This window comes from Eleutherodactylus coqui, chromosome 12 (genome assembly GCF_035609145.1).
Source record: "Eleutherodactylus coqui strain aEleCoq1 chromosome 12, aEleCoq1.hap1, whole genome shotgun sequence".
NCBI lineage: Eukaryota > Metazoa > Chordata > Amphibia > Anura > Eleutherodactylidae > Eleutherodactylus > Eleutherodactylus coqui.
In genome coordinates, this window is record NC_089848.1 from 126,490,447 (window position 1) to 126,502,987 (window position 12,541).

Genomic DNA, 12,541 nt, shown 5'->3' on the forward strand with positions numbered 1-12,541 from the left:
GGCTCACCGGGGTTTTTGCTGAGATTATTCCTATGCACCATCAAAGACAGGGGTAATATCAATATAATGTAATATCAGTATAACCTATTGCTGCTGGTATAGTTGGACTTTGCATGGCATGATGGCTCCCTCATTGGGTGACGGATACTTTGCCATGTTTGTCTTAATCACCAGAGATTCTCCTCCTGGCTTTGCCTGCTTTGGCGGACTAGATTAGTCAGTCATACAGCATTTCTTATTCTCTGTCTCATCTTCCTGTATGTTCTTCGCTTTAGGCAGAAAGTCAGGGACATTTCCTTCGCTCCCTACTCTGAAGTTGTTCTACAGGTATCTTCTGTTTTAGATTTCACTCCTTCCTTTTTAACTCCGAGTTCACCTCCCTCTGTTCTCTGCTCTTTTCTCTTCGCTGTCTGAGATTTGCATGGCACTTGCTACATCCAGGCTGCTTTCTACCGAGGCACTTATGCTTTCTGCTTTGCCATTATGCATCAGGAAATAGATGTCAGCTCGTCTCTGTAGATGGCAGCTTATCTCTCCCTGATTGTCCAGCGCATATGCAGTATCAGAATATATACACAGATCAGCCAGCACAGTAAACCACTGGCAGGCGACGGGAATAACAGTGATTATCTTGTGACAATGGTGACTGACGGGTGGGATATGTTAGGCAGCCAGTGAACAATCAGTATTTAATTTGTTGGAAGCAGGAAACATGTGCAAATGTAGGGAGTTGAGTAATAGTGTTGAGCCAACCGGAACAGTCAAACTCTGTTCAGGTCAAACTTTGATAAAAGTTCAGTTCGAAACAAACTCAAACCTTGGGTGGTTCATCTCTGCTGAACCCATTAAAACCTTTTTCTATTTCTCGTCTTCTACTTCCTTCTCTTCCTGTTCTTCATCCTTCTTCCTCTTCTTCTTCATCTTCCTCTTGTTCTTCCTCTCTTCTTCTTCCTCCTTTTTCTTTGCATCTTCCTCTTCTTCTACTTCTTCCTCTTTATCTTCTTTTCTTCTTCCTTCTTCCTCCTCCTCCTTTTCCTCTTCTTCCTCCTATCTTCATATATTTCTTCCTCTTCTTCTTCTTCCTCTCTCTCTCTTTCGCTTCCTCTTCTTGCTCCATCTTCCTTCCTCTACTTCTTCTTCCTTTTCTTTTATTTCTTGATCTTTTTCTTCTTTTCTTCTCCCTTCAAACTCCTCTTTTTCCTTCTCCTCCTTTTCCTCTTCTTCCTCCTATCCTCTTCTATTTCTTCATCTTCCTTCTCTCTCTCCTCTTCCTCTTCATCTTCCTTCCTCTTCCTCTACTTCTTCCTTTTCTTCTACTACTTTGTTCTCTTCTTCTTTTTCCTCCTTCCAAATACTAGGTGCGTATACTAATACGATTAAAAATCGCCAGCAGAGGACAGAGCTTGCACCGGGGAAATCAGACCATTGGCAAATTTCTGTCATTCGTGGACTGAGATGCTTTTGGGGAATGTAAAGTGGCAGCTCGGGAGGAGTGCAGATCTTACATAAATGAAACATTCTGAGTTACATTTTGCAATCTGTATTTCTCTGAAACTGCATTGATATTAGCAAAGTAGAGGGTATTGGCTCGTTACAGTTGATAGTTTATTGTGCCGAGATAATCAGAGGTACCAAGTTTACTGCTCGCTCATTGTCATCCAGTTGTTTGCACGCTGTTATTCAAACCTTTGCTTTTATTTGTGTTTGTAAATAAATACTGTATACTTTGGTTACTCCATCTACTGCATCATATCCTGAATCATGCATCATCCAACCTCAACCCTGCTGCATTTCAAAGAAAACCACAAAGGTAGTCCAGTGAACCCCATTAGAAGTCAATGGGATCCATCAGGCAACAATACAATTTTTTGTATGATAGCTATAGCACAGCGCCAGAGGCGTAACTTGAAGCTCCTGGGCCCCAATGCACAACTCTTAACAGGGCCCCCAACTATAATGCTTTACTCATAGTACTGGGTTCCCTATATGGAGAAGAGAGGCCTTATGGGCCCCCTAAGGCTCCTTGGCCCGGGTACAACCGCATCCCCTGCATCCTCTATAGTTACACCCCTACACAGCGCCATGGCTTCCGTTATGCACAGAAGCCACGATGAGGATGTAAATGGAGCTTTAATATGCGATTTGTGCAATTATTGCAGAAGCGTGTGTGCAAATAAGTGCTGGAGCTGAAACCGCCCAGTGGCTTCTATGATGTTGCCACCACTTTCCACAAGCTTTGACAACTTTTTCATCTGCTTTGCTGTTTCTGGTGTGTGTTCCTGTATAGAAATACTTCCTACAAGTCTTTTGTTTGACCTTTCCAAGTATTGTTCATTAAGTTGTTTCTTTTGAGATAAGCCTACCTATTGGCCTCCTGGCACTTGTCTAATGACTTATCCATCATCATCCTGTCACCGGAATAGAAATAAACGCATGGCGCATCCACTGGCAGATTCATTTAGTATTGCATCTGGGATCTGCAGCATGAAGAGTCAGCACATCTCAGATATTGTGTTTGCCCAGTCATTTTAAACAAGTTCATGGGATGGAAATGCTGAGAAGCGTATCTTTGGGGAATTTAACCGCACAAGTATGAAGCCTAATGGTAAACTTGTCGTTATTTCATCTTCATTGAAAAGTCTTAAAGTGAATTTCGACCGATATATATTGCAAGCTGAACTAAAGAAAAACGGTCTTGGGTGCTGCATGTTGACGTGCAGTTTTAAAGCTGTCAGGTTAACGGTATCTGGGGTAAGAAATAGTCACAGGGTAGTAAATCTGATGTTCAAGCTGTCCAACACAGTGTCTCACATATTTACTCAATATTTTTAGCTTGTACCGGCCATAGGGTAGATGATGACCTCTGCAGAATTTTTTTTGCGCCCCCTACCACCCCCATCATAAGAAAAAAAATGATATATATTGCTCTGATAGTTAGTCTGCTTGTATAATGCATGTGTATAAAGCATACACACACCAGAACAGCGGAGTGAATAAATACTACAGCACTAGAACCAAGCTCAGTACATAAATACAGCCCCGGAACAAAGCTCATGACATAGAACCAACCAATCAGCATGAACCAACTTCTATACATAAATACGGTACCCTAGCCAAGCTCATAACATAAATACAGCACCAGAATCTATCTCATAACATGAATCTAATAGCAGAACTAAGAGATTGCGTTGCAGCGATGCCAATGGGCTTACAGCGGCTCCCTGGAACATGAGAGAGGAGGAGAAAGTGCCAGGAGGAGGAATTGTGTTGCTCCACAAGACACTACCAAATTTTCACATCCAGCCTACATCTGCCTGATGGCTCTCCTACAAGCTGGTGTCCGATACTCTGTGCAACTGCAAAATTCACACATAGATAAGGCTGGCCATGCTTTCGTCCTTTAACCCTTCATATATGACTCCTGTTATCATTGCTGGGGAGAGGGATGGAGATCAGGGAAGTTGTAGTGGTCACGGTGTAGACTCTGTTTCCCTACTACGGTGGATGTATCAATGTTACAGTGGGATAGTGGGGTATATTGTTCTATACTGTCAGATGAGTGATGTGTTCTTTAAGTGGTGCAGACCCCAGGAGACCAGGGAGGCAATAACTAACTCATGTTTTAATTGTTATCAAGCTTGATAGTTACAGTCATCTGCATCACAGAGGCATTTCTCTTTTGCTTGCTGGTGGTGGCTGTAATTCTCTCAGGCTGGTTTACGCTTCATACTACAGTTTGCTTCCTAGGCTCTGCCTCTAACCTCTATGCTGGCTGTCTTGGGGTTGTAATGCCCCATGTCCCCATCCTCCTCACTGCAGGGTTGCTTCTTGGTGCTCCATTGATTTCAATGGGACTGATGGAAATACCACAGTCCCATTAAAAATGAATGGAGCATACTCATATCAGTGCATTTCCACAACCAGTTCTCTATTCATTCTCCTCCTGACTGAAGGAGGGGCACAGTAAGCCTGAAGTGAGAAGGACAGGGGACATGGGACCCCTGTTCTATAGATCAGTGGGGTCTCAATGGCTATCAGGTCTCAGTACAACACCTTTAAATTGTTGTGGCTGGGAGATACCAATCATATAACCTCTAGAACTTTTTACTTTTCTTTACTTTTACTTTTGATGTGTTTTCAGATGCAAAGAAAACTGGCAGGGAACAAGATGTTATATCCGTTCTCCCGAAATATCTCCTAATAAGCCAGAAGCTGATACCACGGGTAAGAGGAACACATGCACGGTGACTGGTGACAGCTCTGCAAAGGCTTCAACAGAGGAAACACAGCTGGAAATAGTTCTATCCCTCAGAGCAGCCCTCTAACACCGTTCTCTGCAGATCTGCCAAGTTTAGCTTGACTCTGATAACTCTCCGCAACAAGTTATTTTATCTGAAGCCATTAATAGTTACTCTTCTCGCATCTTAACACAACAAAACCCGTTGTAGACGACTGAAAATATACACAAACCGTGGCTCAGATAGTTATCCTAGCATGGTAAATCTCAAGCTAAGCGTCTTTCACGTCTGCAGCGGGGCTCGATTTTCCTTCTCCGTTCGGGGAGCAGGAATCAGTAATCTCCTTCCGTCTTATGATGGAACCGAACAGCACCCAACAGACCCCCTTGACTATAATGGGGTCTGTTCATTTTCCGCTTAGCTGTCCGGCGTTTCGCTGGAAGAAAAAGTCCAGTAATTGTAGCTTGCAGGAGTTGGGGATGTCAGATTGGTATTAGTGTATCTTGACGCCACCTGAAGTGTGGGTGGCGCCAAGATACTAGGTCCTGGACAGAGAAGGTGACGCCCCCTAGCTGTCCGACATTTTGCTTTTGCTGATGGGCTCATATTTCTTACCCTCACAGCAGGTCCTGGAGCTCAGCAATACACAGCGTTCTGCTGAGGAGAGTATAGCGGCGCTGGCTTTCCCCCAATGGCATGTTCTCCCTGTCATTTTTTTTGATGGTGTTGTGTGCTGCAGCAGCATTCCGCCTGCAGCACTAGCCTCACGGTGGCCAGTGCTGCATCACCGGCTGTGTCCCCGCCGGTGGCGGCTCCTCACTGTCTGTGTTCCTGCTCTTGCCAGCGGCATCTGCGGCATCATGCTCCCGGCAGCAGTGCTAGGAGGCTCCCCCCCCCGGCATGGCCTTCTCGCTGTTACTGTTACTGCAGATACTGACCCCGGCGGCAGAGGCCTCCCGGCAGAAGCGCTGCACTGAGTGTGACCTCCTGTTACCGGAGCCCCTGCGACTGTCCCCGCCGGCTGTTTAATCCCCCAAGTGCCGTTGTCCATCGGGGAGGACAGCGACAAGAGTGGGAGCGTTGGCGGTGGCCACAGGAGCAGAGGTGCGGTCAGCAACACGAGGAAACGTGGCAGCAGCAGTGGGGCCAGAAGCAGAGGCAATGGCGGCTGTGGCAAGTGGACAAGAGCCGGCGGCAGGAGAAGATGCAGTGGCAGGAGGAGACGCAACGGCAGTAGTGGCAACTAGAGAATAGGCAGTGGCAGGAGAAGAGGCAGTGCCAGGGGAAAGGCAACAGCGGCAGTAGAAGACCTGGTGGCAGCAGGAGGAAACCCGTCAGCAGCAGAAAACCTGGCGGCAACAGCAGACCAGGAGACCCGGCAGCAGCGGCGGCAGCAGTAGAGTCCCAGGTCGTAGCAGCAGTGTCGGTATGGATTTTTGCCTGGGCTGGAAGGTTACGGTTAGGCTTACTTTTCCTGTTAGGCTTACATATAATGTAAGCCTAACATGAAAAATGACCCTAACCCTCCTGTCCAGGCAATAATCCATAAAGATTTCAGCCAATCAGGAGCTAGGGGCGTGACGGGGGCATTCCTCCATGCAACCCCCTGTCAAACCTCGAGCTTCCGGTGGCGTCAAGGTTCACCAATACCGTCCAAGTTTTGGGTTTACTTCATGTTCAGACACGCTTCACTCCTGCTGGTCTCCACACACACAAGGCTGGCAATAATCCTGCAGTTATCAGGTGTCTATGCTGCACCAGCGGAGTAGAGATAAATAAATCACTGTCCCCTCTGCTTTGCTCTGCACTCTCTCTCATCTCCTCTGTGATCTCTCCTGAGATCTCTCTGGGAACTCTTCTATGAAATGACCTAAACAGGAAGCGCAGGGTCTTACATTACCTCTCCCCCCAGAAGCTTCCAGTACCTTCCAGATCAACCCTTTCTCAGCCAATCACGACTCAGGTAACATACAGGGGCCGACCCATAGCAGGGGATTTCCAGTTGTTAAGGCCAGGCAGAGATACTGAAGATAAAGACAAATGATGAAATACAGTATAATATGAATGCATCTGGTGCCACAGCCTCCCTGAGATGTTAATATTGGCCAGTAGAGCCAGCACGGTCACTACACATGCTGCGCTATTTCTTCTGGTATTCTGTGTCGGATCTACAACAGAACCTCTGGAGGTTCCAGAGCAGATGTGAACGCGGTCTTAAAGGGGTTGTCTCATGCCGAAACGTTTTTTTTTTAATTCAATAGGCCCCCCGTTCGGCGCGAGACAAACCCGATGCATGTGTTAAAAAAAAAAAAAACGGGTAGTACTTTCCCGAATCCCCGCGCTGCGGCAACTTCTTCCTTCTTCTTACTTACCTTAGTAAGATGGCCGCCGGGATCTTCACTGTGCGGTCCATTGCCGATTCCAGCCTCCTGATTGGCTCGAATCGGCACACGTGACGGGGCGGAGCTACGAGGAGCAGCTCTCCGGCACGAGCGGCCCCATTCAGAAGAGAGAAGACCGCACAGCGCAAGCGCGTCTAAAATTGCCAGAAGAGGCGATTTTAGACGGATCCATGGAGACGAGGACGCCAGCAACGGAGCAGGTAAGTGAATAACTTCTGTATGGCTCATATTTAATGCACGATGTATATTACAAAGTGCATTAATATGGCCATACAGAAGTGTATAACCCCAAATGCTTTCATGAGACAACCCCTTTAAGCTTTGTTAAAGCTGTAACTTGTTAAATACTATACATGGCACAGGAGCGGGAACATTTAGCCAGCACTCGTAGGTTGAAGATGTCCTTTAAGTCTACATGTAACAAGTACTAGAATTTAAAAGGGCCACTTTGATGCAAACACATTTTTCCATCCCTGCTCGATCTCCTGTCAGACTCTGGAGGTAATTCCATGCATTGCAGCCCCATCTGATGCTTATCAAGGACCATGTTGAGGGTGAGACTTTTTACTTTCAGTTTCACAAAAGTCCCATGATGCATCAGTGCAGTATTAGCTGAGACTATATCATTTTTGCCTGCTAGGTGGACAGTTTAACTATCATTACCTTCTATATTCACCCAAACAAGCTATAGACCATAAGTATACAGTCAGGAGGATGAGCTGTGATCTCCTTTATCATAGCTGTGTGATCATCGTCAATAACTGTGACAGGAATGCATTTGTGCCTCTTTAAGCAGTTTCTATGATAGGATTCATGCAGCAGCATAACACAAATTGAGAGATTGACTAGTTTCAGACAGCATAACCCCAAGTAGATCTGAGCTGGTCAGACTTGAAATCACATGACCTTCTGAGGAGTAAGAGGTTGGAAGTTTTAGACAAAAAGGAAAGCTAAGCAAGGTCAAAAACCTATGCCAAAGGCTTAGGTTTCCCCTCCTCCCCCGGTCACCTCCTCCATTGATATATGCTTTTCTGGAGCGCTCCCCATCTGCAGGAGCGCGAGTGTTTTGGGAGGGATTTCCCTCAATCACCTCCTTCATTGAGATACATGCCTTAATAGCACTATCTGCGGCAGCTCAAGTGTTATGGGAGGAATTCCCTTTGGTCACCTCCTCCGCTGACATATATGCCTTCAGAACGCTCTCACAGTGGATGCCTGGAGATACGACGAGGTGGAGATCATGGCCCTGATTGGCCGGATGTCAATAGTTGTTGAACCCTATCTTATCTGATTGGTTGATGAGCCCTGCTGGCTGAACCCTTGGCCTTTAAAGAGGTTGTATGTTACTGGATGGCGTCTATAGCCCCGTTTCCCCGGAGGGCACCAGATCTCTGGCAAAACATGTCAGAGGGAGGGGGCTGAGTGGTTTCTTTTAAATCCGATCCCCATACTGTATTTGTACCCTATCTGGTTGCTCACACTTTTTAACCCTATGGTGTCATAGAGTGTAGCGGTAGTGGAGGGAGCATTGCCTCCCCTACCTTTATGCACACCTGTGGACATTTATATCTACAGGATACTTTTTGCTTGTTTATATTGTGCTATGTACTGCGATAGGAGGGGCTCTGGGCTTTTAATACGGGGTTATTATTGCCTTTGGCATAGGGTTTTGGACTTTTGATTATAATTTAACCCTTTTAGGTCCTGAGCCATTTGTTGTGGAAGCTAACTAACCAAGGTAACCTTGGCCGGCTCATCTATAGATGCATAATGAATACATTTTTAAAAATTACCAGAGCAGCCCTTTAACCCTTTGCAATCCCTTGGATTCAGGGTTTTCGGAGGGGTTTTCTCTTTCTGCCATTATACAATGGCGCCACCTGCTGGCTAGAGCCAGTACTGCGGTGTTGGACATGCTGGAGAGGCCCTCGACAACAGAGCGGCCAGTAATATACAGTAAGAATACCCTGCCGGACGTCTTACTATATCGGAGCTGTACAGCCTTCAATCAGAATGTCTTTAGACGTGAGACAGTGGATTGGAAAGGGTTAAACAAGTTATCCATCCTTTAAAAATTCAAGATGCATCATCAATATCTGATCGCTGGGGTGGGGGTGATTTTTTAAAGGCTGAATGACCTCTTTAATAATTATAATATCAGTAATTGTGAGGATTTCACTACATTTGAGCTCTCTGCCTTCTTCCCATACAGGTCTGTGGATTGGTATCACTATTGGATTAACGTTTCTATTGACAGAAGTTACTATTATCTTCTTATGTTACTTCTATAAAAGGTAAGATGGTTCTCTTCACTCGTTCTTGTAGCCAACTATTTCCCACACTTTCATAGCTGTACTACAGAGGAAAGCTGGGGAAAAACTGTGGTGCTTTGCATCAGGTGCGGCACTCTGCAAGGATGAAATCAGGGGCTTATAGAAGTCTAATGGAGCCCCATGACCTATATTGCTGCCTTATAGAGATGAGCGAACGTACTCGTCCGAGCTTGATACTCGTTCGAGTATTAGGGTGTTCGAGATGCTCGTTACTAGAGGCGAGCACCACGCGATGTTCGAGTTACTTTCACTTTCATCTCTGAGACGTTAGCGCGCTTTTCTGGCCAATAGAAAGACAGGGAAGGCATTACAACTTCCCCCTGCGACGTTCAAGCCCTATACCACCCCCCTGCAGTGAGTGGCTGGTGAGATCAGGTGTCACCCGAGTATATAAATCGGCCCCTCCCGCGGCTCGCCACAGATGCCTTGTGAGTTAGCTGAGGGACAGTGCTGCTGGTGCCTGAGCTGCTGTAGGGAGAGCCTTAGGAGTTATTGTAGGCTTCAAGAACCCCAACGGTCCTTCTTAGGGCCACATCTAACCGTGTGCAGTAGTGTGGAGGCTGCTTTTAGCAGTGTTGCACATTTTTTTTTTTTGCTATATCGGCCGTGCAGAGCATTGCGCCCTGCAGTAATACTACAGGGATAGAATTGTGTAGGCAGGGCCAGAAGACATATATTATAGATTGAATATACGCAGTGGTCCTTTGGAAAAAAATATTTGAAAAAAAAATATTTGGCCTGCCTGTCACTCTGCTCAGTGCTCTGGGTCTGTGTCTGCTGGGGGTAGTAGTTCTCCAAATAAATACGCAGCCAGCTAAGTGTTACAGCAGGCTTGCGCAAAATTATTTCCTGGCGTTCTGTAAGCGAACTCAGCCTACAACCACAGGCCAATAAGCGGCACATTAAATTACAGTGTTGCGTTTCTGCATTCCTGGTAATACAGCATGCTGAGGGGTAGGGGTAGGCCTAGAGGACGTGGGCGCGGCTGAGGACGCGGAGGCCCTAGTCCGGGTGTGGGCACAGGCCGAGCTCCTGATCCAGGTGTATCGCAGCCGACTGCTGCGGGATTAGGAGAGAGGCACGTTTCTGGCGTCCCCACATTCATAGCACATTTATTGGGTCCACGCGGTAGACCTTTATTAGAAAATGAGCAGTGTGAGCAGGTCCTGTCGTGGATGGCAGAAAGTGCTTCCAGCAACCTATCGTCCACCCAGAGTTCTGCGCCGTCCACTGCTGCAACTCAGAATCCTCTGGCTGCTGCTCCTCCTTCCTCCCAGCCTCCTCACTCCATGAAAATGAGACATTCTGAGGAGCGGGCAGACTCCCAGGAACTGTTCTCGGGCCCCTGCTCAGATTGGGCAGCAGTGGTTCCTCTCCCACCAGAGGAGTTTATCGTGACTGATGCCCAACCTGTCAGAACCTGCAACTCTCGGGGCCGCCGTGCCCACACCACCGGTCCTGCCACCCGGGTTACAGGAGTGCGGCACAGGGGAGCCCCGGTTCTTGTGATCTCCCCGGGCCGCTGTAAGACTGGTCGCCGCCGGGTTGCTAGGGAGGCAGCTGGTGCTTCTAGTCACTTGACTACCAGGCTGGCTTCCCTAGTAACTGTCTGTGCAGCAAGACTGGGGGCGTGCCCCCAGCACCTCCCTGATTAGCCCTGCTGCTGTCAGGCTCCCCGCCCCAATCAGCTTCTGGGGCGGGAGCACTGACAGCATTTAAATATGTGTGTTTTCCTTTCAGCCCTTGCCAGTGTTAGTTTGGTTCTCCAGCTGCACCCGCGTTTATCCTGACTACTCTTTGTGACCCCGGCTTTCCTGACACCTGCTTTTGGACTTGACTACGTTTTTGCCTGACCCCTCCGTACTGCGTACCCTCTTGTTGCCAACCCGGATTGTCTGACCATTCTACCGTTGTTTTGTCTCAGTGTCTGTTTGTCTTCCCGTGTCCCGCTTCCCTAGTGAGGGTAGGGACCGCCGCCCAGTTGTCGCCCTGGGGGTTAGCCCAGGGGGGCAAGTAGGCAGGGACAGGGGTTGCGGGATATCTCAGGGACCCCCATATCCCGGACACTGTCCTGACAGTAACACTGGCCGAACGAAGGTCAGACCCTTGCATCCGCCCGGCAACTTTGAGCCCCTCGATGGAGGCCGTGGCGGCTTTAGCGAACCAGGTCCAGGTCCTTACGACCCTTGCCCAGGACCTAACAGCCCGCTTGCAGCTACAGGAACAAGTGGCAGCTGCAGGTCCCATGCAGCCCCCTTCCGCTCCAGGAACAATGTCAGAACCTCGAGCCACGCTTCCGGATTGCTTCTCCGGAGAGAGAGGTCAGTTTTTTGCATTTAGAGAGAGCTGCAAGCTCTACTTTGATCTCCGCCCCCACTCCTCTGGTACTGAATACCAGAAAGTGGGAATCGTAATTACCCGCCTGAGGGGAGAGCCCCAAAATTGGGCTTTCTCGTTACCAGCTGGCTCTCCCACCCGACTATCCCTTGACGCCTTTTTTTCCGCCTTGGGTCAAATTTATGACGAACCCGACCGGGCCGGCTACGCAGTCTCCAAGCTTCTGGCCCTGCGCCAGGGTCGCAAGATGGCGGAGGACTACTGCGCTGTATTCCGCCAACATTGTACAGAATCCGGGTGGAATGATGCCGCCCTAAAAGACCTATTTTTGACCGGTCTGTCTGAGGGTCTTAAGGACCTACTCGTGGCCCACCCGGAGCCTAGAACCCTGGAGCAAGCCATGTCGCTGGCTATTCGGGCCGACCGACGTTTGAGGGCCAGACACGCCGCTCGGACCACCCCACTCCCCACGTCCACTTCTTCGACTGACCCGACCTTTTTACCTCCCACCACCGAGGCCATGGAGCTGGGAGCCATGAACCCCAAGCAACGACGGGAATACCGCCTGAAGAAGAACCTCTGCTTCTACTGTGGGGAGCTGGGTCACCGCATTGCAACCTGCGCTAAGAAGCCACGGCAGGAAAAACTTCCGCTCCTAGGCAGTTGTCGGGAGGACTGTCTAGGAGCCAAGGTACTCCCTGTGTTGTCCAAAATGTTATTGCCCTGCACCCTAGAATTTCATGCTTTCCACCGTACTGGGCAAGCCTTCGTTGATTCTGGGGCTGCTGCTAATTTCGTTAACTTTAATTTCGTTGCTCAACTGTCCGGGGTTTTGTTACGTTTAGAGACTCCGATTTTTGTTTCAGGAGTGGACTCCACTCCATTGCAAGCAGGGGTTGTTAATCTGGTTACCCCTGAAGTAAGGTTTACTATAGGAGCCCTACACGTTGAAACCTGCACTTTTCTGGTGATGAGAGATTTGTCTGTGGACGTCGTCCTAGGCCTCCCCTGGCTCCGGGAGCACAACCCGGTAGTAAATTGGGACACGTTGGAACTGGTAGAGTGGGGTCCCCGCTGTGCCAACCACCTTTGTCCAGTGAAGGTGGGAATCTCCACCTGCGAGGGGAGTCCCCTACCTGATTACCTCTCTGATTTTTCTGACGTGTTCTCCAAGCAATTATCTGAAGCTCTGCCCCCTCATAGGGAATGGGACTGTAAAATCGACTTGATT

At 48.4% G+C, this 12,541-nt stretch overlaps 1 protein-coding gene across 1 annotated transcript in view; it reads left to right on the forward strand.

Moving 5' to 3' along the window:
* Nucleotides 1-12,541, forward strand: part of MALRD1 (MAM and LDL receptor class A domain containing 1) — a 460,314-nt gene that overhangs the window by 411,834 nt on the left and 35,939 nt on the right. Inside the window, exons 34-35 of the mRNA XM_066584724.1 lie at nucleotides 4,142-4,224; nucleotides 8,853-8,934. Coding sequence (XP_066440821.1) covers nucleotides 4,142-4,224; nucleotides 8,853-8,934 — 165 coding nt within the window. The remainder of the gene's footprint in view (nucleotides 1-4,141; nucleotides 4,225-8,852; nucleotides 8,935-12,541) is intronic.